Source organism: Musa acuminata, chromosome BXJ1-5 (assembly GCF_036884655.1).
Source record: "Musa acuminata AAA Group cultivar baxijiao chromosome BXJ1-5, Cavendish_Baxijiao_AAA, whole genome shotgun sequence".
In the NCBI taxonomy this organism is placed as follows: domain Eukaryota; kingdom Viridiplantae; phylum Streptophyta; class Magnoliopsida; order Zingiberales; family Musaceae; genus Musa; species Musa acuminata.
The window spans coordinates 5,111,252-5,135,870 of NC_088331.1; the positions used below are offsets into that span (position 1 = coordinate 5,111,252).

General features: G+C 43.7%; 5 protein-coding genes across 6 annotated transcripts; 4 read left to right on the forward strand and 1 right to left on the reverse strand.

Annotated features, from left to right (window-relative positions):
- Window positions 1-73: 73 nt before the first annotated feature.
- Window positions 74-2,793, forward strand: LOC135673243 (probable transcriptional regulator RABBIT EARS). Its single transcript, XM_065182076.1, has one exon. The coding sequence runs from the start codon at window positions 333-335 to the stop codon at window positions 1,110-1,112; it is 780 nt and encodes a 259-aa protein (XP_065038148.1). The 5' UTR covers window positions 74-332; the 3' UTR covers window positions 1,113-2,793.
- A 3,712-nt stretch (window positions 2,794-6,505) lies between these two features.
- On the forward strand, window positions 6,506-8,478 carry LOC135673244 (protein PSK SIMULATOR 1-like). Its single transcript, XM_065182077.1, has one exon. It carries the CDS (start codon window positions 6,710-6,712, stop codon window positions 8,177-8,179), a length of 1,470 nt encoding a protein of 489 aa, XP_065038149.1. The 5' UTR covers window positions 6,506-6,709; the 3' UTR covers window positions 8,180-8,478.
- Window positions 8,479-9,989: 1,511 nt separating this feature from the next.
- On the forward strand, window positions 9,990-14,832 carry LOC135673245 (uncharacterized). 2 transcript variants are annotated; one of them, XM_065182079.1, is made up of 11 exons: window positions 9,990-10,272; window positions 10,390-10,554; window positions 10,635-10,790; window positions 10,945-10,999; window positions 11,124-11,182; window positions 11,420-11,545; window positions 12,622-12,759; window positions 12,849-12,903; window positions 12,998-13,152; window positions 13,242-13,325; window positions 14,562-14,832. In XM_065182079.1, exons 1-11 carry the CDS (start codon window positions 10,156-10,158, stop codon window positions 14,583-14,585), a joined length of 1,134 nt encoding a protein of 377 aa, XP_065038151.1. In that variant the 5' UTR covers window positions 9,990-10,155; the 3' UTR covers window positions 14,586-14,832. The 2 variants fall into 2 exon arrangements, with proteins under 2 accessions (XP_065038151.1, XP_065038150.1); XM_065182078.1 differs by having other exon boundaries at window positions 10,013-10,272; window positions 12,864-12,903.
- Window positions 14,833-16,394: 1,562 nt separating this feature from the next.
- Window positions 16,395-17,514, reverse strand: LOC135673246 (transcription factor PCL1-like). The gene has a single exon (XM_065182080.1). It carries the CDS (start codon window positions 17,398-17,400, stop codon window positions 16,483-16,485), a length of 918 nt encoding a protein of 305 aa, XP_065038152.1. The 5' UTR covers window positions 17,401-17,514; the 3' UTR covers window positions 16,395-16,482.
- A 5,231-nt stretch (window positions 17,515-22,745) lies between these two features.
- On the forward strand, window positions 22,746-24,552 carry LOC135673247 (E3 ubiquitin-protein ligase RDUF2-like). Its single transcript, XM_065182085.1, has one exon. It carries the CDS (start codon window positions 23,077-23,079, stop codon window positions 24,250-24,252), a length of 1,176 nt encoding a protein of 391 aa, XP_065038157.1. The 5' UTR covers window positions 22,746-23,076; the 3' UTR covers window positions 24,253-24,552.
- The last annotated feature ends 67 nt before the right edge of the window (window positions 24,553-24,619 follow it).

A 24,619-nucleotide genomic window follows, 5' to 3' on the forward strand; every position in this document is an offset into this window, starting at 1 on the left:
AGTTCTCATCAGAGAAGTGATGCTTTCTAATGCATGTTAGGTCAAATTATAGGTTTCTTTATGATTCACGTTTACTCGACTCTATCCACCTCTATCAGGGAATTGAACCTCGAACTACGGTGATGGGAACAAACAAGCTGACTTGGAATACCAACTAGAGATGAAGATTACCGCATAGATTCTCATGCACCTCGATTTCTATGTCCCCAACTTGGACGCAGATGCTTTGCTCCAACTATATTCCTTCCTCTCTCAGCTCTTCAGTGGAAACACCCGACAAGAAGCTCAGTCAGTGACTTGCTAAAGTCTTTGTTCGTCCAGGAACAAGCGCCATGGAGCAAGCAAGATGCTGGATGTGGACAAGAACAAGACACAGTGGCAGGCCGCACCTCAGCGCTCAGATCCCCGGAGTCGTCCTTGGATCCTCCAGCAACGAGTCATGGGAGGAGAGAGCCTTCGCGGAAGACGCCGCAGGCCGCTTAGGAGGCTGCACATGGCCGCCGAGGTCGTACTCGTGCAGCTTTTGCAGACGGGAATTCCGATCGGCGCAGGCACTTGGTGGGCACATGAACGTGCACCGGAGGGATCGAGCGAGGCTGAAGCAGTTGTCTTCGAGCCTCGGCGAAGAGACCGCCGAAGCCGAAGATGAGCAAGTGACGGGTGCAGAACTCCGTCCGCAGGTCAGCCCTAACCCTAGTTCCAGGTTCTTGCCACCACCTCTCTCTCCTAGGGTTTCTGCTCCATCCATCCAAGAGAACTGGCCCGACAACACCTTGATCTCTCCAGCATTTTCTTCGTCTATCGCTCGAGAGGAGGACCCCAATGAATCGCTGTTCTCCACGACTAGATCTCTGCACCATCCTACACTTCTCCATCTACTTATTGTACCAGAATCCAAGCTCGGGGAAACCAATTTAGGGTCCAACGGATTTGGTTTTCGGAGTCGGAGAGATCCAGGAATCTATGATGAGCAGACCAGCTGTTACAAGAGAAGGAGATCCGAGAGACCCTCTTCTTGTGAGCAGCAACAAGTGCAGTCTGAGGTACCTGATCACAACCATCTGGAAGAGTTAGATCTTGAGCTGAGGCTTGGAAGTATCCCAAAGATGTAGTATTTCTGATCGAATCAGTATGTTCTAAGTAGTAATTTTTCTTTTCCCAATTTCTTCACCTTTAGTCTCATCTTTCTTCTGAAAAATGCCTGTTTCATCTTCGATTTATGGATAGAAACTCAGATTCGGAGCTTCCTTTTCACCATAGACTGTAACCACAAAGCATTGATGTAGATCAAGAAATTAGAATAGAATATGAACTAAGGTTTTCTTGCATTAGCACAAGGATTTCCTACCACAAAAGGAGTTCAAGTAACCCTTTTAATGGAAAATATCTTACAATAGCATCGGTAGATCATGGACTGCAACCTGCACAAGCGTGATGTGAATGATAAACGTGATAGTGTATTAGTAGTGTTAGGATTTTCTTCTTGTAAGATAAGCATGCAGACGCAAGCAACATCATCAACAGACTATACCTGCGGTGATGTTTCTTTCACCAAGTGAGTTTTCTCCCCGGAGGAATCATATTGTTCGGTCAGTTCATAACATAAACATCTCATGTCCTTATTTGAATTCATGCAATATTCTCTCTTATATGAACTCTCTCTATAGCATAGAATTATGCATTTATATTCATTGACTTGTAATTCCAGAGAAAATGGCTTGAGAATTGTCTACATCAAAGATTTCTCGTGTGTATATTTGCTAGTGTGTGAGGTGGAATGAGGAGAAGAAGCTGAAAAGAGATGGAATTTAGAGTGCATGGGATGTAGTGATTTGTTTCATAGTTCCATTTTTTTCCAGCCTGGTATAAATAAACTCACTGACTGACACATTCCAGCAATAGAACTAAAACACTCAAATCTGAGTCTGCTTTAGAATGTATGTATATGCTCAAACGCATCTAACACCCGGATTCCCTTTTTCTGAGGCATTCCATCCAGCGCATGAGTCAGATGTCTCTTCTTCATAAATCTACATGTTTGCGTCTGCATTTTTTGCCTTCCCCATGGCTCCATATCCGAGAACACCATGGCACAACATCAATATAGCATTAGCCATTTGGCCCATTTATGTATGATGTCCAAGCAAATAACCTCGGCTGCTTTCCACCCTGCTACTTTCTTCCTTCTTCCTGCTTTCCACCCTACACATCTGCTGCCCTAAACTAAAGTCCTAATCACAGTCATAGAACTCATCTTTCCAAAATTAGCTTGGACAGGGATCGTATCAACTTTGACCTAAAAGCCTGGAGAGGACATTATGATAGGCAATCAGAAGCGTTTAAGGAGGTACCCATCGGAAACTCTCCCCGAGAGCATTCGGGATTGGGAGAATGGCCTCAAGATGGAGGCTTTGGGAAGAGAGTTGTAAAGGTGGGAGTTGCCCTACTGGTGTAAGAGGTGTGTGATATATAGGAAGAGGAAAAGCATTAAAGTGTGGCACTTTTAGCTCTTCAAGTTACTGAATCCGTGTAAAGAAGTCATTGAAGAGGGACTGACTTGGCCTTGTCCTTCCTCGAGTGCTATCTCTGCGGCAAGTGTGTTCAGAGGCGAACAGCTAGTTGAGTAGGGAAGTACAGAAAGAGAGAGGCTGTTTGATTCTGACCAAAGTGTTGGAATACAGTGATGAAGCTGCACATGGTGGGAAGGTGTCGTTTGTGGGGGAGGAGGGTTTTTATATGGTTCAGAAAAGGAATGAGGACTGATGTGGGTGTGTGAAGAGAGTCCCCTTTTTTTTGGGTCAATAATGCATGTACTGCAAAATGTTTGATAAAAGCCCCAAAGAGAATATGGAATCCATTGTACTGATCAAACTATTATTAATTCAGAAATGTTCTACCAACATGCAGTTGTGGCATTAAATCTTACACTTCAGGGTATGTATGTGGTCGATTCTCTCCCTTCCTCTCTTGGAATATGTTGTAGTTTGTGACTATTTTGACTCTCATGCAAAATAGGGCATGTGCAGTGCAGTGCATGCACGTACAAGCAGTCATAGAATATAAGCTTTCTTTCTTTCTAGACATCAAACTTGCAGCAATAGTAAGTGCAACTATTATATCTATTCTATTCTCTTTGTAATTCCCTATCACAAGATCAGTTCCTTCCATCTACTGATTGCCGAGTCAGATAAAAAGGAAATGTGAAGAACATTTACCTCATAATCCATGATGTAGCTGCTGATCGGGGAGAGAGAGAGAGAGAGTCTTGTTTTCGGACGTCAACGAGAGATGCCAGGTTTCATAACACCAAGTGCAGCTTCAGATTGGAAGTCCATCGAGAGGATCCAAGCCTGGCATGTCTGAGACACGAAAGGTTTCTATCATTGCACTTACGTTGTCTAAAAGCATTATTTATCATGAACAAACCCAAAAGTATATATATGTCATAAATATTCTTTTCAGAATAAATGTAAAGGAACCTAAGAAAAAAATTCCATGCATAAGATCAGAGCATATAGAGTTCATTCTTAGCTAGAATATCTGACCTTTACCAGGTGCTCAGAACATAAACAAAACTAGAATAAGAATAATAATAAAAATTATTTCTGAAGCACTGATGGATATATATATATATATATATATATATATATATATATATATATATATATATATATATATATATATATATATATAATACCTAAAAGTTACACAACTATCGTTTAATTCCAAAAAAAGAAAAAGAAAAAGGTCACTTGCTTATGCAATGATCTTGAAGACCAAATAATGGAGCTTTACTATTCAACAAGCTCAGGATCATTAGGAGAGGGAACTGAGTCCAGCTTGCAAAATATAGTAGTACCCAATTAGAGATGAACCATTCATATCAAAGCTCAATGATCTCTCTAAAATGCATGATATGCTTTCAAGCAGCCTAAACATCGAACCGAGGTTTACAGATAGACAAATGCATGATATATCTACCAATTGCAGAGTCTAGCAAGAATCAATGTATGAAATGTTATTGCTTATGTGTTTAGAAGTAAATAATATACAAATTCCTTAAGAAAATGGATCCTAGCAATTCGAGAGTAGAAAATACATCAACATCCGAATCTCTACCTGCTGTGAGGGCCCAAGAAAGATGTGTTTACTGCCTATCAGATGGGCCCAAAGAAATGCATCATCATCTTTTCTCTTCTTTTTTATTTTTGTTTTAATTCAAAAGTAAGACAAGTATATTACTTAGTTAAATGAGTACAAGAAGTCTCTTATTCATCCAAATACAACATATGAACAAAATTTAGTTATATATTCATGTGTGTTCAAATTTAACTTCCATAAAGAACTCTAAATATCTAAAAACATCACTAATAATATTTGGATTCGACAAGAGAATGTGTGTTCAAGTCAGGTTTAGGATATTCAAATATCTAAAATAAAAACCACCAATACCATTATTCTTTTCAGTATTATCTAATAGTTATACAAAAACAAAAAATATTTAAATTTGATAAAAATATTTTTCTTCCAGAATATCGAATAATTATATAATCCAAGAAAAACACCCGAGTCAACCCAAAACACGGAGACTGATGTCATCATACACGGAGGATTTGGACTTACAATGTGTGATATGCGCTCCTTCGGCTCCCGCCGTCCACACCTTGCGGCCCACAGACGCAAAACAACAAATGGTTAACGGGCAGACGGCAGAAGCAACAAGCGTCGGCGAGTACACCACCACCGTAGGTGGCCGGACAAGAGTCTAAAACCAAGGCAGAAACTTCTTCTCCCGAGCACTGAAACTTCGAAAAAGGGTCTGCTCCGTTGACCACGGTCGAAGAGGTTAAACCATTTCGAGTGTGGACGCAGACAAAAAGGGTTGGTCATGCGAGGCCAAAAGCAGCGACCGTGGACTTGACTACACGCTCTCTCATGCCTACGACGTTTACCCAACTAATGATTGCGTTTAAATTCTTGCACAAACTTCGATTGACATTGGTAATAATTGATGAGATTTCCATATTTTGGATCATGTGATTTAGGTTCAATAAATTAATGTGTCAGATATCATAATTATGATAATTTTAAGTTTATGTTATTGTTTAACCACTAAGATATCTTAGTAGAGACGCATTAATTATATATTATTTTCAAAAATTATATTGGATCTTTATATTTTGGAAAGTAAATCAAAATTCTACTGACGAGTTAGTGGTAAATGATATGATTTTTTCGTCAGAAAAATTAATAATATAACGAAAAATAAAATTAAATATTTTTAATTTTATAAATATAAGAATTTTAATGTAACTTTTAAAAATATAAAAATCAAAATACTATAGATAACAACTAATTATAAGAAATAATCTATAATTAATCTATTAACTTGCTGGAGACCATGAATTCGTTAATATTTGTTATCATTTTTAGTAAAATTGAACGAAATAATCTTATATCGCATTTTTTATACCGACAAAAATATTTTCTTGGAGACCAACAAGCTTTGCTTTGAGATCGATGTCATTCGTCGAGGAGGACTCGAATCATGAGTCTCTTTTGGGGTTGCTCAGTGTGTACGGAAATTGTTTCCATATATCCGAGAAATTAGCCAGAAACTGACCTGCAAAAGCCACGTCGCTTGACAAAACAATGTTCGCCTTCGGCCACACCTTGCATTCCACAGACACAAAACAACAAATAGTTAACGGGCACACAACGTGTACAGTCAGCGAACACAAAAACAACAGCGGGGTTGGCAAGCATACCGCTGTTTCTGGCTGATCCGACGCCGATCGACACGCGTAGACGATGCCGACGGCTTACGCACGTTGAAAATTGATGGCAGCAACTTCTTCCCGAGCTCACTGGATTGGACAAAATGCTATCACTCAGCTGAAAGCTAACCCCTTGACTGCATTAGCGATCACAGAACTGCCTTAACCTTTTCAGCTGTGTGGACGGAGAAAAAAAGCTACGACCATTGACTGCAAATCCTCGAGAACGCGGAGTTAACATTCATGTTTTCGTGGGTAACGATCGCATTCATACTCTTATAGCACCATCCCCTTCGTTAATCAAGTTTGGGATTGGGTTCCTCGATTGCGTGGACTTGGTTCACCGCTGTGGGGCCATTGGAACTCAGGGATGGCCCACCTTGAACCCCCCAATACTGAGGCCATAATTGTGGGCTCCGGCGACCGAGCAAACGATCAGCCAAATCAAAGAATGCAATCTATTTTCTGCCCGTTTCGTAGGTACCCGAAATATACCTGCCTTATAATCGGAGGAAATGGTAGGGTTTAATCTTCAACCAACCATCAGACAGGTGGCAGGTGTGGGCGAGATTTTAACAGAGGTGGTGGATATGCGGAACACAGCCAGCGTGGCGGTAAACGCAGGGGACGCCGACTTCCTCTATTTCTGTCCGTCCCCACTACCGACGTCACCGATATCTTTAATCCTTCGTGCGTTGCCTTCGCTGCTGTTACGTCTGAAGGCGCGCAACCGCGTGTGCCCACCGAGAAGGCTCTCGGAAATGGAGGTAGGCATCCCCTCGTTCCCTCCTCCCCCATATATCCCAGCAATTCCCACGTAGGAGCCACAAGAGAACCCAATTCCAAGCTTCAGGGAAGCAGTAATCCAGGAGTGGAGGAAGAACAGAGCCTGTGACTTCGTTCCCTTCTCTGTGACGTAATCTGCTGCCTGCATGGGCGTTCTTCCGAAGGTGCTCGCCGATCTCCGGACCCGAGTGGGCAGCATCGACCGGGAGCGGCCTGTCGTCGGGATCCTTGCCTTTGAGGCGGCGGCCGCCATGGCACGCCTCATCTCCCTATATCGCTCCCTCGACGACGACGAGGTCCGCCGGCTTCGCACCGACATGCGGTCCCAGGGCGTGACCTACCTGACTTCCAAAGACCAGGCCTTCCTCCTCCGTCTCGCCTGCGCCGAGCTGGTCGACGAACTCGACAGGGCTGCTTCTGCGGTCGCCCGATTCGGCCACAAGTGCTCCGATCCACTCCTCCGGGGCTTCGATCGGTTATACGCTGACCTCAAGGCCGGCGGGATCTGCTTATTTCTCCGCGACGGCAGGGCTGCCGACCAGGAGCGCTTCGGGCTCGGCGCGAACGTGAAGAGTGTCGAGAAGTGGATTAAGAGGATGGAGAGGTACGTCGCGGCGACCTCGCGGCTGTACGCGGAGATGCAGAGTCTGAACGAGCTGGAGGCCTCGGAGCGGCGGATACAGCAGCAGTGGCGGCGGCATAGTGGGCCGATCCCGGTGCAGAACCCGGGTGTAACCCCCGCCACCCACCCCGTCCAGTTCGATCTCCGGTCGCAGCGCCAAAAGGTTCGGCGGCTCAAGGACGAGTCCCTCTGGAGCAAGACCTACGACAAGGCGGTCGATCTTATGTTCCGCGCCGTGATCACCGTCTTCGCCAGGATCTGCGTAGTTTTCGGCCCCTGCGTCCTGGGTTTCCCCGTCGGCCGCGACAGAAACCACAGGGTCCTGATGCTCCAGAGCAACCTAGATTACCCGGGCAAGTACTCGTCCGGGCCGCTGGAAAGACTGGCGGCGAAGGGTGTAACTTCCCTGAGGAATTCAGCTCCAATATTCATGAACAAGGGAGCGCTCGACAAGCCATTCGAGAGCTTGGGTAAAGTACTGGAAGCTGCTCCAAACACCGTCGGGGGATCTGGACTGGCTCTGCGATACGCCAGCGTGATCGTGCTGGCGGAGAAGTTGCTGACGATAAAGTCAATCGAGGGACACGGAGCGCAGGAGGAGGAGGAGGCGAAGGAAGAAGCCGCGGCTGTCGCGAGGGAGGAGATGTACCAGATGATGCCATTGGGGATGCGGGGGACGGTGAGGGCGAAGCTGGGGGAGTGCTGGAGGCGGGAGGGTGGGACGACGGACGCGTCGCTGGCTGAGGGGTGGAAGGAGGCGATTAGCGCCATCCTCGCCTGGCTAGGGCCGGTGGCACACGACACGCTACGGTGGCAGGAGGAGCGCAACATGGAGCGGCAGCAGCGGTTCCACACCAGGCCGCGGGTGCTGATTCCGCAGACGCTGCACTTCTCCGACAGGGAGAAAACCGAAACCGCCATCGTCGAGGTTCTCGTCGGGTTGAGCTGCATGTGCTGGTACGAGGAACGGGGACCCGAGTCTCTCAGGTTCTAAATCGCCTCCGAGCTGAAGATTACAGCTAGGATCAAAGACAACTACTCTCGATTCGTTTGATTGCATTCTTCGGCAACTCTTGTTCTTGAATACATTACAACGTTCCTGAATTCAAGTTCAAGACGGTGGGAGTGATCTGCATTCATGCACACAAGAGTTTGGGAAGTATGATGTCGTATGCTTATCACAGGGAAGGAGATAGCTACACAACTAGTCTCATCTTCCTTTCTGATAGATTCATGATTTCCTTGTTCTTTGTTGATTTGTTACACATAAGAATTCTTGGAAGCATTTCTGGATGAAGTATTATTATAATAGAGTTCCTTTGATGTGTTCAGCATAGGGAAAAGGATAGCACTACAACCTTCATCTCCTTTCCTGATAGAAAAAAACCAGGAGAGACAAAACAAGAACAATAATAATAAAGGAAAACAAACAAGATCCAGTCTTCTTGTCTTGTTCTTGTGATAATAAAATGCTGCAGAGACACATCACTTTCAAGAACTGTGACACTGGAACCAAACCTTACTTTGACTTTGCCACCAAATCCCAGCCAGTTTGTCATCCCTAAAACTCGATGGATCTGGTCAAATCACTTGAACTTTGATGACATCTTGCCTAACTCAAACTAAGATTTCGGTGGGCAGCCTTCACTTTTTTCCGGCATGCAGCTGCCCACATGTCTTGCCAAGGGATATATAGCTTTGCTGATGTCTCAACTAATCCATCTTTCGGCAAAGCCAGTTCTCTGTCACATCTGAGACCTAAATGCTTGGAGAATAAAGGTCACATCTTGCAAAGCCAATGGAATCAGCATAACCAGGATGACAAGTTTCATGGCTGTAGTCAGGAATGCTTTAACCAAAGTCATGGTAGTGGAGAATGTTTGATGCATTGGTCATCAGCAAGCATCGAAACTTTCTTCCTTTCGTGGAACCACATCTGCAAAGTAAGCTATTATTTACTACTCACTTAGAAATCTCTGATACACGATGTCCACCACCACTTAATAAAGAGCTCGCCCACTCCATCATAGAGAAAGTAATAGCCTCTGATTCATCTCAACCCAGCCAGCAGGTATTGGATTGTGATGATGCAACTTCTAATTGGGATTCAAGGTGAGATGAAACATTCATTCTTTGGATATGCAAACATTGACATTCATGTGGACTTTACATCTGATTTGATATTTATATCCATTTAAACAAACATTCGATGAGCTCAGAATTGGTCGTTTATGCTACCACATCAACATTCAAGTTAAAAGGACGGAATTATTCCGATGTCCATATCCCTATTTGATCCGTTCCCACCCATATGTACGCTGGTCTAAGTGGAATCCTTCTTATTCTGACTTCAATTATTCTTTCTCTTGCGTGCTATCGGATTGAATTCACACAGTTGACGAATTCCAAATGGGTGCTTAGCAGGAACAAGTCCATGATTTGGAGGATGATGATGTATTCAATTTAATTGGATCCTTAATTATATGACCCATTCTGGTTGAGTCCGTCACTCAACTCGATTGAATTTGATCCGACCTGACCTAGCAGCGTAATCCTGATCCGATCCGTTACACAGTCGGATCGGGTAAATGTTAACTGGAGGGGGGGTCGGGTCTGCTTCTATGTGAAGTCTCGATCCGACCCATTTCACTAATAAATCGGGTGGATATTAACGGAGGCGATCGCATCGCGTCTCTCCAAAGAACCCATATCCCCCAATGGGCCTGAGATACTCGACGCGTGGGCCCGGGCTTCTTTACGGATGCAAACCTATTTATATTCTGCGCTTAACTCCCGGGCTCCCCCGTCCGCGATCCCCCGTCCTTGCCATCCCTCTCCATCGGTGCTCGCCGAGCTCCGAAGAACGCCCCCAAACCCTATTCCGCGAGTCCTCGTAGCCCCCGTTCCCGCCGCTCATTCATTCCTTCCAGGGATTCTTGCGCCGTTGCCGAGAGCGATCGATCGCCGGGAATGGCGACCAACGTCCCCTCGGTCTATATCCATGTTGTGGACGATGTCATCAACAAGGTCCGAGAGGAGTTCATCAACTACGGCGTCGGGGAGGGCGTGCTTAACGAGCTCCAGGCGGTAATTTCTTCTTTCTATGGTGACGGGGCCGTCATTTCCCTATAAGATTTCTCGATGTTTCTAGGGTTTCATCAGGGTAGTTCCGTACTACGGACTTATTGTGGTTCGCGAATCTAGTTATGGGAGATGAAGATGAAGCAGTGTGGCGCCATCGGTGATAGCATTGAGAGGTCGTCCCTCCCGAAGATTGCAGCCCCGACTCCGGTGCGCGATCTGAATGTTCCGTACGAGGGTCCGACCGAGGAGTATGAGACCCCTACCGCGGAGATGCTTTTTCCTCCGGTGCGCTCACCGCCCTTTTTCTTTTTGGTCAATTCGATAGGCTGCGTTAGTTTTTTGTGAATATTTGGGTATTCTTGCAGACTCCCTTGCAAACCCCAATCCAGACTCCTCTGCCTGGAACTACTGATCCGTCGATGTACAACATACCCACAGGACCCTCCGATTATGCGCCATCTCCAATTTCTGACATCCGAAATAACATAGATTTGAAAGCCGGAAGGCCTAGTCCGTATATGGTATGGCAATGTCTTAGATATATGAGTATTTTTAGTCTGTTTTCCATACCATATATCTTCATTTGTTTGCTTAGTGCCATAAGTTGCTCTGGTTATGAGCGTAAATTGTATGTGAAATGACATTTTACTGCTATGCAAATACTTCATTGCACAGCAACCACCTTCTCCTTGGATGAACCAAAGACCTCTTGGAGTTGATGTTAATGTCGGTATGTATAAAGGATTTTTCAATATCAAACATGGTCTGTGTGGTAATTATATTAGCCTGCTGATATTTCATCGAGTACATAATTGGAGTAAGTGGTCAACTTTGCTGTTGCACATTCAATTCAGCTTATGTTGATGGGCGTGAAGAGGCTGGTAGAGGATCTTCTCATCAACCCACGACTCAGGTATTTTTGTTCTTTGAACATATCATTTTCATTGCTTATTTTAGGGATTATATGATGATACTCTAAAGAGATTTTTTTTTAAATTACTCTTAAAATTTATTGAATGGAGGGATACTCATTAACTAATTGTCTATTGATGAGTCAACCATTGTCTTTGTGCTACTGTAGTTTTGAACTCACCTTCTGGTGTTGTAACTTGTAAGCGCTTATTCTTCTATTGTTTGTTTCTTGTTGCAGGACTTTTTCATGAATCCTGCTGGGAAACGTAAAAGGGATGACTATAATTCTCACTTTAGTTCTGGAGGTTATATACCACAACAAGATGGAAGTGGAGATGTGATGATGGAATTTTCTCTAACACAGGTTGTTGCATTGAAAAACTATAATTACTTCTAATACCACTGATTACAAGTTGATGTTACTTACAAATTGATTCAGGTTCTAACATGCTATTGTGTTAATGTTTCTGCAAATTTATGTCACAAACCAATGTAATCTTAATTGGTTGATGTGCTATGTAATAGGTTATAAGTATCTTCCTAGTAGATGGACCATGACCATTCTTTGGTCATGCAGGTCAATTACTCATTGCTATGATTCTTTCGGTATTTGACTGCCACTTTGCATATCCATGTGTGTGAAACAAACTTTGTTAGTGTGATGTCTCTCACAAATATTGGTCATGAGCATGATGTCAGAAGGTACCAGTGATATACATGGTTGCTTGCCATGTGCTTTAACCATATTTCGAGCGTGAAATGAGACATACCATATGTTTGTCATCAGAGTAGGCTACATACAACACGGGACATATCACGTTCTCTTTCGACCACTGTGATTATTACTCTGTAATTTAACTTGTTGTAGATGGATAAATTGCCTTTTATCAGACATGCTCAATTTTTTAGCTTTGGAGTCCAAATTGGGATTGGCATCTTTGATGAAAGGTTTTGTCGGTGGGTATGTCTGATTCATTGTTGGTTGTTGAATTTTCATCTAATCTTGTTGAACTTTATTATTAATGATAATATTGCATTGTTATGGCCATAAAAAGACAATTTTGAGTTTAGCAAACATGTAAGAGGATGGGACACTGCTTTCCGTTCTCTTTCATGCCTCAATGATAATAGATTTAAGGACAGATTGTGCCCTTTCTGTCTCATTGTCTGTTAATGTTCATTTAGGTATATGATAATGTGTATTATGCTAATGCGCACTCTGAAAGTGATAGAAAAAGTTACAGATTGTGGCAATCAAACAATAAGGTGTCAGTCTGTTTCATGTGCATAGGGACCTGCTTGCCCTTTAATTGATGCTATTAGGTAATTCTGGTTTTATTTATCGATTGGATTTAAATGGGAGTATAAGCTATCTACTTCCTTTCTAATTGTTCTGCTGCTAGCGTTTAAGTCTCTGATCTTTCTTTTCTATGGTTTCAGAATGTTTTAAGCCAATTCCAGAAGTCATCAATTATGGATGGCCAAGGAACTGCAACTTCGAAGTTCCTTTCCAATAAAGATGCAAAACCAGCTAAATTGATTCCTCAGGTTGATGGGACACATGATGACTATGATGATGTAATTAATACACTTCAGATGAGTTATATATCAATTTATGCACTTTCCTTCTCCTTTTATTTACTTCTTGTTGGGCTTTTCTTTTGAAGATGTTTCATCTCCAGGAAGTTCCCAGCGAAGACTACAATACTCCTGGAGAGCATGGTAAACTCATAGTGTCAAATGTGGAGCATCTTGAGACATGGATTAACTTCAGTTTTCTTCCCAAAGCTGAGTTGTCTTTGTTTCATTTCTTCAGTTGAAGTACGAGGTGTTACTCCTGTTGGTACACCAAAACCTAGTACAGATGATGACGAGCCTTCTCTTAATGAAGATGATGATGAGTTGGATGACCTTGACCAAGAGGAGGTGGAGACAAATACTCAACATTTGGTTCTAGCTCTATTTGACAAGGTAATAGCTGTAAATGGTTTCCTTTTCACAGGAAAAGTGAATAGGAATTGAATTTCATCCTATTTCACTTGATTGTGGTGTTGGTATAGGTGACCCGGACGAAGAGCAGATGGAAGTGCAACCTCAAGGATGGAATAATGCATCTCAACAACAGGGATTTTCTTTTTAATAAGGTATTATTGCATGGTATCAAACTGATGAAAGTTGGATATCCATCGTGATTTTTTTTTGCGTAATATATAGTTTATTGTATACATTATTCAACTGAGTATGGTTTCTAGGTAAGTAAAATGCTTGTGATTGAAATGTCCCCTACGTAGATGTAATGGTCTAGGTGTTAATGATCCTTTTATTGTTGAATGTCTTCCCTTTTATCGAGTAGGTCAGTTGTAGTGTCCTCGGATTACTGTTCATACATATCTTAGTGTTTCAAACTGTTCAAAATGCTTACGATCTTGTTATATCCCTGCAACTTGGCAGGTTAAACGCTGCCATGGAAATCCTGTACTTTTGTTGTCATGATAGTTGTTGTTCTTTGTTTTTTCTTTAGGCCCAAGAGAGGCTAAGCCTCCTATTTTGCCTGATCAATGTTACGATTTTGGTTTTCTTCTTGATAAAAGTTTGCTGAGAGATTGCTTGGTTTCAAGGGGTGTTTGAAAATTGCATATCATGTTTTGGATGTGATGTCTGGCTTCTCTTCTCTATGGTCCAGGCAGGTTTTGCCAACAGAAGGTATTAGGTTTGGCATTTCCCATATGATAGAACCTAGTTGCGCTGGTAAGAAGGTTATCATACAGAAATGATTCTTATCTACAGATTGAAGCACTATGGGAAAAATCTTGCTTTTCAAGCATAGGCATGACATTCTTTTCAAGTTTTTGGGCACCAAATGTAGTTAACATAAATATTATATTGGATAAATATTAGTCTGATTGTAGTGATCCAAAAGAGCAAATCTGTGATCTTGGAAGGAACATTTTAGTCAAAGATTATCAGAAGATATGGAAATATTTCTATAGCTTTATAGATTTGGCATCACTTTAGCTAAAAATGTAGTTTGATGTTTCGAGAATGATGTGCCAAAAGACAATACCGTATACTGACAGTCAAATGATAACTTACAAATGCTATGTGCTTGGTGAAGTAACCTGGCAAAATTGAAGGTATTACTAGTGTCGACTGGTGATTTTAAGACTTGAAGATTTCTAAGTTGTATTACTTGCACAAACTGTGAGTACTTGAATGAGACCCAGTTTGATCTTGTAATTATGCAATTATTTTATTTTATTTTTTAAAATCCTTTTGTGTATTTTCGTTATCCACTATGCAAGACATGATATCAATGCTTTTCATAGGGCTGCTGGATAGGATTACGAACTCATGTGGGCAACTTCTAATTTGCTTTGCAGGCGACTGGAGAGTTTGAATTTTGATTTTGACAAAAGTAGCAGCTGTTTTTGTTCATGAGCGTGGTCAAATGGGAGCACGCAGCTGTTAGTCCTGGATGCTGTGTGCTTTCGGTATGCCTTTCTTTTTTTGCTTGCTTTTCTGTTTACATAGGAGACATGTTAAATAAAATATACAACCATCGAATGGATCATTATATTTAGCTGCTGTTAATTTGTTTTGTAAAGATGTTAAATCAATTGAACCTTGTAAATTTGTTTTCTTCCCCCCCAACTAGAAAACCCAGACGACCACTTCGTCTGTTGTTTGCTTGCTCCGTAACGTTGAACCTGTTTACTGCCTCCAAACCAATGGACTTCCCTTTGGAACCACCGAGTCCTGAATGAGTTTAGAGTGAGACAAACAGATGTAGTCCACCGGGGAGATGTTGTCGTCTCCGTATCGCCTCCATCCCTCCTTTCAGAAAGAAAATTGCTCCTCCCATGCGATATCATGCAAAGATACAGAAGATTTAAGTGCCAGGTGGTGAGAGAAGCTTATGGTATACGATCACAGATCCGGTGGATGTGGAGATCCGAACTGGTCGTTTCAGGAGGCCAAATCGCCGAAGAAAATAAATTTGGGTAGCCAATATACCCGACTGAAACGATCCTTACTCTCTCTCTCTCTCTCTCTCTCGCTAATCTTTTGCTAATTGTTCTGATCACCACACTTCCTAGCATTGTCTAGCCACACATCATCAGTGCGACAAGAGTTGGCAGAAGAAAGGAAGAACCCTTTTGGAACACTGTTTCCATTATGGAGGACGACGATGATATTTGCTGGATGCACTCAATCAACACTTCCAAAATGATGCTGACAATAAAATAGTCAATTAGAACTATTAGTAAGAGCAGAGAGAGACCAAAACCTTGTCAGAAACTACCAACTGAAACTTGATTAGTGATAGGGCATAACTCGATGATAGAAAGAAATTTCATGTAGCTTACAACTTGTCGGTTTGCATCCAAGTAAAAGGTCAAGGTTTATACTTTATATGGAGATAACACAACAAATGACTTGTTGCCAACTTTTAACTGATCATGGAATGCTTCTCGTTAAAGCACGCATAATACCATTGTGCAAAGAGTACAATTTTTTATGATCTCTTGAACTGTGTGGTGGAGTGATTCCTGATACTTTTTATGAGCTAAAACTTAGGGTGCTCTTGCTTGAATGATTAAATGATACATTACCGAAGCATTATGAATCTTAAATTCCAAAATCAGAGGACAAACTTCCAAGTTTCAGTGAAAAACGTACAAAAAGGAATAGATCAAGTATCGAGGATATCTCTATCCAATATTAGATACAAAAGGGAGAAAGAATATAGCTTTGATTGAGTACCAAGAGACCACAAACAGAGAGAGATTCTAGTCTTCAAGGTTGTCGCCATTTGAATGTTGGATTAGGATCTCTAACTTTTAATCATTATCATTGCCTATATAAACTCCTAGTGCAACATTTATTATCCTTATATAATCATGAAAGTATATCTGACGACAGATGATAACTGCAGGATAATTATTAAACATGATATAGCAAATACATGATGCATGATTGGATGTTTAGACACTTTAAACTGTGGATTTCAATTCGAGTTCAGGCACCAAGTTGCTGATACATAGCAGCCACCCTGGAATCAATCACCCTTCTAAATCATCCAAAATTTCATTGCCTAAATCTTAATAGTAAAGCCTACACAAGCACCCAAAATGCTTCCTAATTCACAACAATGAACAGAGTGCAGATCAGATGAAGCATCAGCAGCAGCAGCAGCATTAAGAATGATGATGTAGGATTAGTAATCTGAAGCCATATTCCTTTTGGGAAATTATAGTCGTTTATTGTCCAACATTAGCATATGAAACAATCGAGTCGACCTCACCAATCCTTGTGACGCTCCCCGAAAGCTCCGTATGGATAATGATGTGCCTCAAAGCCGTAGAAAGCCCCGCCCACCTGGTGGTTGTTGACCGGCACCATCCCCATCGGGCTCCCATGGCCGTTGTGGGGATGAGGCATGCCGTAGGCCGGCATCGGTATCATCGTCGGAACGGCATAGGGCATGGGCACCGGCAGCTGCTGCTCCCGCAGGCTCTGCGGCACCGGCGTTGAGGCGAAGAGGTGGTCGGACGACGACGGCCCCTCGTTCGACAGCCCCTGCATTCGCTTCAGGTAGAGCCTGTACTTTTGGAGGTGGCTCGCCACGTTCTCCCTCGACAGCCCCTCCACGTTCATCAGCTGCATGATGGTCTTGGGCACGGCGTTCTTGATGCCGAGATGGGCGACCACGTCGACGAACCGCTTGTGGAGCTGCGGCGTCCAGACGAGCCGCGGTCGCTTGAGCGTCCGCGCGGAGTGGTCATCGTTGGAATTCTCAGGCGCAGGGGCGGAGGACTCGGCCTCCTCGGCGGCGGCGGCGGCGGAGTCCACACGTCGGGTCTTGTGCGAGGGCTCGTCGGCCTCGAAGGCCATGGGGTCGTCGTCGTCGCCCGCGGGGAAGGGGAAGGGGTGGAAGGATCTGAGAGCCGCGGCGGCGGCGGGGGAGGGGGTGATGCGGCGGAGGTTCGAGATAGTGTGCTGGGAGGCGCGGTGGACGTCGAGAAGGGTCCGGGCGGGCTCGGGGTTGATCCGGAAGGCCGAGGCGAGCTCCGGGGGGATCAGCGACTGCGAGAGCGGGACGAGGTCGTCGCCGCTGGGGAGGCCGAGCTCCCACTCGAGGACGCTGCCGTCGTCGCCTCCGTCTCCGGCGACAGCGGAGATGCGGTCGTAGTCGGCGTCGCTGGCCGCTTCGCCCATGTGAGGAACAGAGTCGAGGTCCGGCTAGATTAGGGCTTTGACCGGAATTGGGAAGAGCAAGAGGCGGTGGTGGTTGCGGCGGTGGGTGGGTGGAGATATTTGTTTTAGATTTGGGGAGGGGGATGGATTGGGTGCGGAAAAGTGCAAATCCAATGCCAGATCGCTGTCGTCGGGGTTACACGTGGACCGATCAGCTTGATATTTTCGATTCCCCCTTACCTTTTTGGCGATCTTTTTCCCTTTAACAGAAGAATATTATAAAAAAGAAATATTCGCTGCTTTCGATCCACCATTTCTTTTTTATGTTTTCTCCTTCGCGGATAATTTCCATCTCATGTACCCAAGTTTGTGCTATCGCTACTCCAATGGATAATGCAGCCTGACACTGGGTGGTACCATTATTCAGACTAGTGATATCATCGTCTAACGGTCTCAAAGATTAAGTCTGGGTGGTACCACTATCTAGATTGGTGATTCTATCATCTTACATAGTTTCGGAGACTCTATCATATCGATTTTACTTGTTGGGTCATTGTTTGGACCTTTTCACTTAGCCCAACACAGCTCAAACTTGACCCAATTATTTCATAATTGAGTTGGCCCAATTTCAACCCAATTATATGCTAACTACGAATTTTAAGACATTTACTAAGCTAAATAAGTCCGTAAATCTATATTTCTTTCCGGCGAGCTTCCAACGATCTTCCGACGAATTTTCAATGATCTCTCGGTAATATTCCAACGGACTCTTGGTAAACTCTTAGACTTCATAATGATCTTCTTGGTAAGTTCTAACTAGCTTCTCTAGTAAACTTTTGGACTTCTCAGTCAATTAACTTCCGACAAACGTGATCATCCCGACACAAATATTAGCGCATCCTTTGCGACTTGACGCTTACGATGGCCTTTTTCAACGGCAATCCTCCTCCATGTGGGTCACGTTTCCAGCAAGAAACTCAACGCCTTCTTCGTGAATCTTAAAGCGTACGATGGCGTTCTCTTCCGATTTCTTTTTTGCCCTTTCCCTCGTGGATGACTCGAGTCTGTAGACGGCCACCGTCACGAATCTTAAAGCCTCACGTCAGACGCTTCGTGGACCGAGCAACCACGTGGCAGCCAGCTGAAGAATCGCTACCCGGGGCGGCGCAGCCCGGTGACGGGCGAGTCGACCGACGGCTGCAAGAAGCTTCCTTGGCCGCAGTGACCCGTGCGAGCGCTGCTGATACAAGAAGACACGATCCAAACGCGAGTCTGACAGGTTATATCTGTTCCTACATGTATACGTGGAGACATCGGAAGGAGACCTCTTTGAAGAGGTAGTAGCAGCGAGAGCATGACAGCTTTGCGGAGCTGCTGCAGTGAACACCGATCGAGCACTGGCTTCCACCACTGTCGTCGCTCGACCTGTGGGACGGCGATGCTTGCTCCCACAAGCGCAGACCTCTCCTCTGTTGTTTCGCTGCAACCACGTGCTTGGATTCTGCAGGGATAAAGCTGTGCCAGCCCCACCACAAGAAGCTGGGAGACATCATCTCCTTCCTCCTGCCCCCACTTCCTGTTCGTTGCTGCATGCAAAGGGAGTCCACTAGTTGCATCTGCGGGTGCGAATCTCAAAGGAAATCAAGAACTTGGCCACGCATTCCTTTCCCTCTGTAGACTGCTCTCTTTTGAATGCAATGATTAAGCAGTAATAAAAGTGTCTATTTTCTTCATTTCATATACAATCCAAAATTATTTTAATTAGAATAATTTCCATATTTGTGGTGGAAAAGTAATTCTACTTTTCTTGAAATTTCCATATTTCATATCAAATTTTCTACTTGCTCATCCAATAACATACTAAACAAACAGATTTCTCTAAGTCTTATCCAATGAATGAGAGTAGTTTCTTACGAGCAACTTTAATCAAAGTCAAAACTATGGTTCTAATATATTTTGAGTAGGACCCATCGTAGTTTTAGTTTCCATGGGATCATTTTCTAGATTCATCAAGAAGAGTCAAAACTATAACCCTATGTAATCCATCAACTTAATTCGGAATTTGATTGTTCAAATTGGATACTAATTTTGAACTAACCAAAATCTCTCTTTTGCATTATAATGTTGATACCTTAAACATTGGTATGATTGTGATATACTACACCCTCTTACTAAAGGTTGAGGGTTTGAAATTTTATTTAATATATTTTTTGAAGGTGTCAATCAGTTTAATTGGGAGAGATTTTGATAGTTTACCATAAATTCCTAAGCTTGAATCTCGTATTCACCATTTAACCCTTGCAAAAGAAAAAAAACTTCGATAGTATTGAATCCTACAAAATTACGTCGGAAGATATTTTCGACAATGCTCCTCCGATACCTAAGTTAGTTTTGAGTTTGAAGGATTCGACTTATACTTTATGCTGTACTAAGAGGGGTCTTTAAAAACATACCAAAAGAGTCCTTTTATAGTGATATATTAATATTGTTATTCTCACGATCAATATCAATGATGAGAAGTATTGTATGTTTCTGCGAAACTTAATCAATATTGTTATTCTCACGATCAATATCATAATGTATCAAATTTGAAATATAATAATGTTCATTTGGATCCATCAAAATTGTTGTGGTATCGCGATGTTGAAAAGTGACCACATAATGTTATGACATCAACTATATAATACTAAAATATTATTCATGAGGTATTGATGTATCATAATGCAAATTCTCCATAAATAGCTACATTCATTTTTCTCTAAGGGAGAACTCAATAACTCTGATATCAAATGTGAGAACCACATATCTCTCTCTCTCTCTCTCTCTCTCTCTCTAATGGTTTTGGTTGGCAATGGCAACTTTTACAAGTTATCATCAATTTTCCATTCAGTACTGTGGTCTACTATTGTTCTCCTGTGGTCTACAAATAATATCTCCCAACTGCCCACCTGGAGAAGATACAAGGAACCAATTCAAAGATTTCTTCCTCCACATTGCTTTCCAAAGATGACCCAAAACAAGGACATTGGGAAGCAAAGAACTAATTCATAGAATGATTGGTTCTTATCTTCGGGTACATCACACATGATGGCTGCTGAACACATGAAGGTAACTTACAAGTCAAACTTTCCTAATCATTAGGTTCCCTATGGCTGCAGGTTAACTACAGCTTTTAGATCTCCAATGCCATGGTTTCTTCTGGAATGCATCATTTGTTTCTTTTCTATTCAACCATTGCAACTTCAGCTGCCACTGCTTTGTGTCCACTGATCTACAGTTAAGTAAATGATGCTTCTTTGTCAATTAGTCTCATTGCCACTTCATTCTTCCAAATCATAGCAAGTCAAGATCTCAAAAATGAGAGAGATGTAATTATCTCTCTTGGGATGAGTGAGACTTTTGTTTTCTGGTTACCTTTAAGGATAAAATCCACTCCACTCAAAAGCCCCAATTGGTGTTCAATTCTGTAGGCTGAATCAGTGCATAAAGGGATGGGATGACTGTTCTTGGAGACTTAAGAATACTCACTTTGTTCCTTTTCCTCTTCAGTCTATCCACTCCCCACTGCCCATCTTTGCATGAGAGCTGTGGGATCCAACTGTGATGTTCTTTAGTTTTCTTGCTTCCTTGTATGATAATACTAATCAAGTAAGTACATAATACTATTATTGATGCATTAACAACAAAACAATTGTAAGCAAAAGGCAAGTGGAACATTTGTACTTGTTGCTAAGGTACCATTTAACTTCAATTCAATTACTAATTGACAATCCGAAACTTACCTAATAAATTTTATACTATAATATTGATTTGATGATGATATATCAGATCTTTTTATTAAAAATTAAGAAATCAAAATGTTATTCGACACATTTTCACTTACTAAAGTCGAGCTATCTTACATAGTAAAAATTTTAATTCATAAGATCATGAAATCGAATCATGTCAATACGACAAGTTAATATGGTTAATAAAAATTTAAATTATTGATAATAAGATATCGGAATCTAATCTTAACCATTTATCATATGAAAAAATCTAATAGCAACTGAAGGCAAGGCAGGTAGGAACCAATATTGGATCACAACTCAGAACCACTAAGAAAAGTAAAGGTTTTCAATTGGAAGCTCCTAATAATGAAAGCCCCCATCATCTTGTCTTTCTTCTCACCAAAACAAAATTCTTCTTGCACTCATGAAGAGGTGACAATTTGCTGCTTGATAACAATGGCCCAAAAGGTACTCTCTCACCATTAGACAGACATCCTTTGGATAGCACTACTACCCATCAGTGTTTGAAGCATCCATGACTTTATGCTGGCATTCCACCTTTGTGTCATGGTCATTAGGACCACAAATTGCAGGAGTCACATAGAAGACAGAGAAACATTTAGTTGATATCTCATTGAAAGTACCTTGTGCATGTGTTATCCCAATCTGACTAAAGTAAGCTTGCCACTGTAATGCTACACTTTACACATGCCAATCTCCATCCCCTCCTGCCATTCACACACTTCAAAAGAAGATCCTCCCACTGGAATGGAACACTCATCCTTCTTAGAAATGGGTCCTAAAGCAAACATAATCCCTGATTAAGTGCAGCACTCAGTAGATGTATGGGAATATGAGAGAGCATCTGCGCACATTTCGATGCCATGGGCTCATGTGCAGTCAACCATCTTTTGTCTGAACTCTGTGGAGAGGACAAAGCAGTGGCATATCAGAAAGAATGGGAGAGAAAGAGAAAAAAAGGAGTGGGGGGAAAAAGAGAAAAAGTTACCACAACACACTTCACAAGTTGCTGAGAGAGCTCAAAGTTGGGGGCTTTCGCAGAAAGCCATGTATGATTTATCTTAGTTGGCACAACCTAATTGCGGATCTGATGGCACTAAAGTGAAGCGTACCATTGATAGGGCATCCAATGCTCCCAAAGTTGGAACACTTTCACCACAGTAAAATTGGATCTTCACCCATCATTTGGCATTAGATCGACTCAAAGGTTGTGCTAAAGGCATGATTTTGTTGGGCTGTGGCTTTTTATTGGGGTTAGTATAATGCCATTGAACAGTAATTGTGTCCTAATAAGCCATCATAAACTCATTTTAAGCTTCTTATTCTTGGATTAGGGTTGGGGGGGGAGGGGGGGGGGACGAAGACGTGGCCACTTGTCACCCGTTTCATTTACCCTCTCGCCTACCTGCTCTTTATTGGTTGTGGGACCCCCGTGGAGGTTTGTTTACGCCCTCCCTTGGTTCCTTTGACCGAGGGGCGTAAGTCCACGTTGGTCGAGTGACGGCGTCATCTATCTACCCAGTGAGGGCTCGACACGTTACACGGTGAATGGGCCAAAATATATGTGCCATCGGCTCCGCCTTTGGTGCTCGGGCGACCTAATAATAAAACCCCTAATTCCTGGCACTCGGCCTCCGCAAGTCCCGCCTCCAGCTCCAGCTCCACCCAGTTTTGTGGCTTCGCCTCCTTCCTCGAAGGAATCCTACCTCGGAGAAAGGAGTTAGGTAGGTTTGCACCTTGTTTTTGGAAAGTTTTAGGCTTTTGAGATGGTGATCGGATTTGAGTCGTTTGATTCGTTTCGTTGAGGGATTCGGTCGAAAGATCGTAAATTTCGGGGTTTTTGTTTCTAAGTTCGTTTGTTTTTGAGGGAAAGTTCGGATCTTTGTTGCTCTTCTTCTTCGGTTTGATGCCTTCTTCCATGGCGACGGCGTCCTCGTACTGGTGCTACCGGTGTAGCCGTTTCGTCCGGGTGTGGCCGCAGGACGCCATCGTCTGTCCCGACTGCGACGGCGGGTTCCTCGAGGAGGTGGAAATACCTCCTACCCGTCTCTCCCCTGCCAACGAGTCCCGCCGCCGCCGCCGAATCCCCTCCGACGGCGCCGCGCACGCCCTCGGTAGCGACGGGTCCAACGTGGCCGCCCGCCCGCGGGAACCCTCCGAGCTCAGGTACCGCCGCAACCGCCGAGCGTCCGCTGGCGACCGGTCCCCGTTTAATCCGGTTATCGTCCTCCGCGGCCCTTCCGACGGCCCCCGCGACGCGGATCGCGCCGCCACCACCTCCAGCTTCGAGCTCTTCTACGACGACGGAACCGGATCCGGCCTCCGCCCGTTGCCGGAAAGCATCTCGGATTTCCTGATGGGCTCGGGCTTCGACCGCCTCCTCGAGCAGCTCGCCCAGATAGAGATCAACGGCATCGGTCGTGGGATGGGAAGCGCGCATTCGCCGGCGTCAAAGGCCGCCATCGAGTCAATGCCTACGATAGAGATCGTCGACGACCACATCGGGAGAGATTGCCATTGCGCTGTCTGCATGGATCCGTTCGAGCTCGGAACCGAGGCCCGTGAGATGCCCTGCAAGCACATATACCATCAAGATTGCATCTTGCCGTGGCTTTCGCGCCGGAACACGTGCCCTGTTTGCCGCCATGAGGTGCCGACGGATGCGCGAGGGAGGGCTGTGGCAGGGGATGAGCAGGCCGCTGGCTCTGGAAACGAGGGGGAGACGGTGGGACTGACGATATGGAGGCTTCCAGGTGGGGGTTTCGCAGTGGGGAGGTTCGCAGGGAGCAGGAGAGCAGGGGAGCGAGAGTTCCCGGCCGTTTACACCGAGATGGATGGCGAATTCAGCAACAACGGAGCTCCGAGAAGGATCTCATGGACCTCGAGAGGCAGTGAGGGTGGAGGAATTGGTCGGGCCATTCGCAATTTCTTCTCATTCTTCAGGCTGTCGCGGTCCACTTCCTCGTCTTCATCTTTTTCCTCGAGGCCAAGCTCAGAATCGCAGCCTTCATTCTCTCGCAGACATGAAGGAGGCTCAGTTTTCAGGTGGCGTTCACGAAGTCGAGGCAATGCAATTGCTTGATGACGATACATAAACGTTTGGATTGACCAGAAAAAGATAATCCAATGCACAATACTCCCATTGATGAACATCTCGATCGCAAAGGAGCAAACTTTTCGTGAAAGACATGCTTTCATTGTAAATAGATGATGTCGGCGAACATCGTAGCAATTTCTAATCTGTATCTTCTCGATTCGTGTATCAATGTGTTGGAAAGAATCAACTAGATATCTGTGACATAAGGCGTTATATGCTTGCAAAGCTTCAGGGGCTCAATGCTTTGTATCATCAGTTCTGTTTAGGAAATCAGTTTTCACCCGATGCCCGATGAACAAATATCCTCTCTTTTTTCTGCTTTTTTTTTCTTTTATTTTCTTGTTCCAAATTT

Bases quoted from the DNA above. Each gene is read 5' to 3' on its own strand.
- LOC135673243 (XM_065182076.1), top strand. From the start codon at position 333: ATGGAGCAAGCAAGATGCTGGATGTGGACAAGAACAAGACACAGTGGC.
- LOC135673244 (XM_065182077.1), top strand. From the start codon at position 6,710: ATGGGCGTTCTTCCGAAGGTGCTCGCCGATCTCCGGACCCGAGTGGGC.
- LOC135673245 (XM_065182079.1), top strand. From the start codon at position 10,156: ATGGCGACCAACGTCCCCTCGGTCTATATCCATGTTGTGGACGATGTC. The intron at 10,791-10,944 runs GTATGGCAATGT...TTCATTGCACAG, and splicing joins GAAGGCCTAGTCCGTATATG to CAACCACCTTCTCCTTGGAT. The intron at 11,000-11,123 runs GTATGTATAAAG...CATTCAATTCAG, and splicing joins TGGAGTTGATGTTAATGTCG to CTTATGTTGATGGGCGTGAA.
- LOC135673246 (XM_065182080.1), bottom strand. From the start codon at position 17,400: ATGGGCGAAGCGGCCAGCGACGCCGACTACGACCGCATCTCCGCTGTC.
- LOC135673247 (XM_065182085.1), top strand. From the start codon at position 23,077: ATGCCTTCTTCCATGGCGACGGCGTCCTCGTACTGGTGCTACCGGTGT.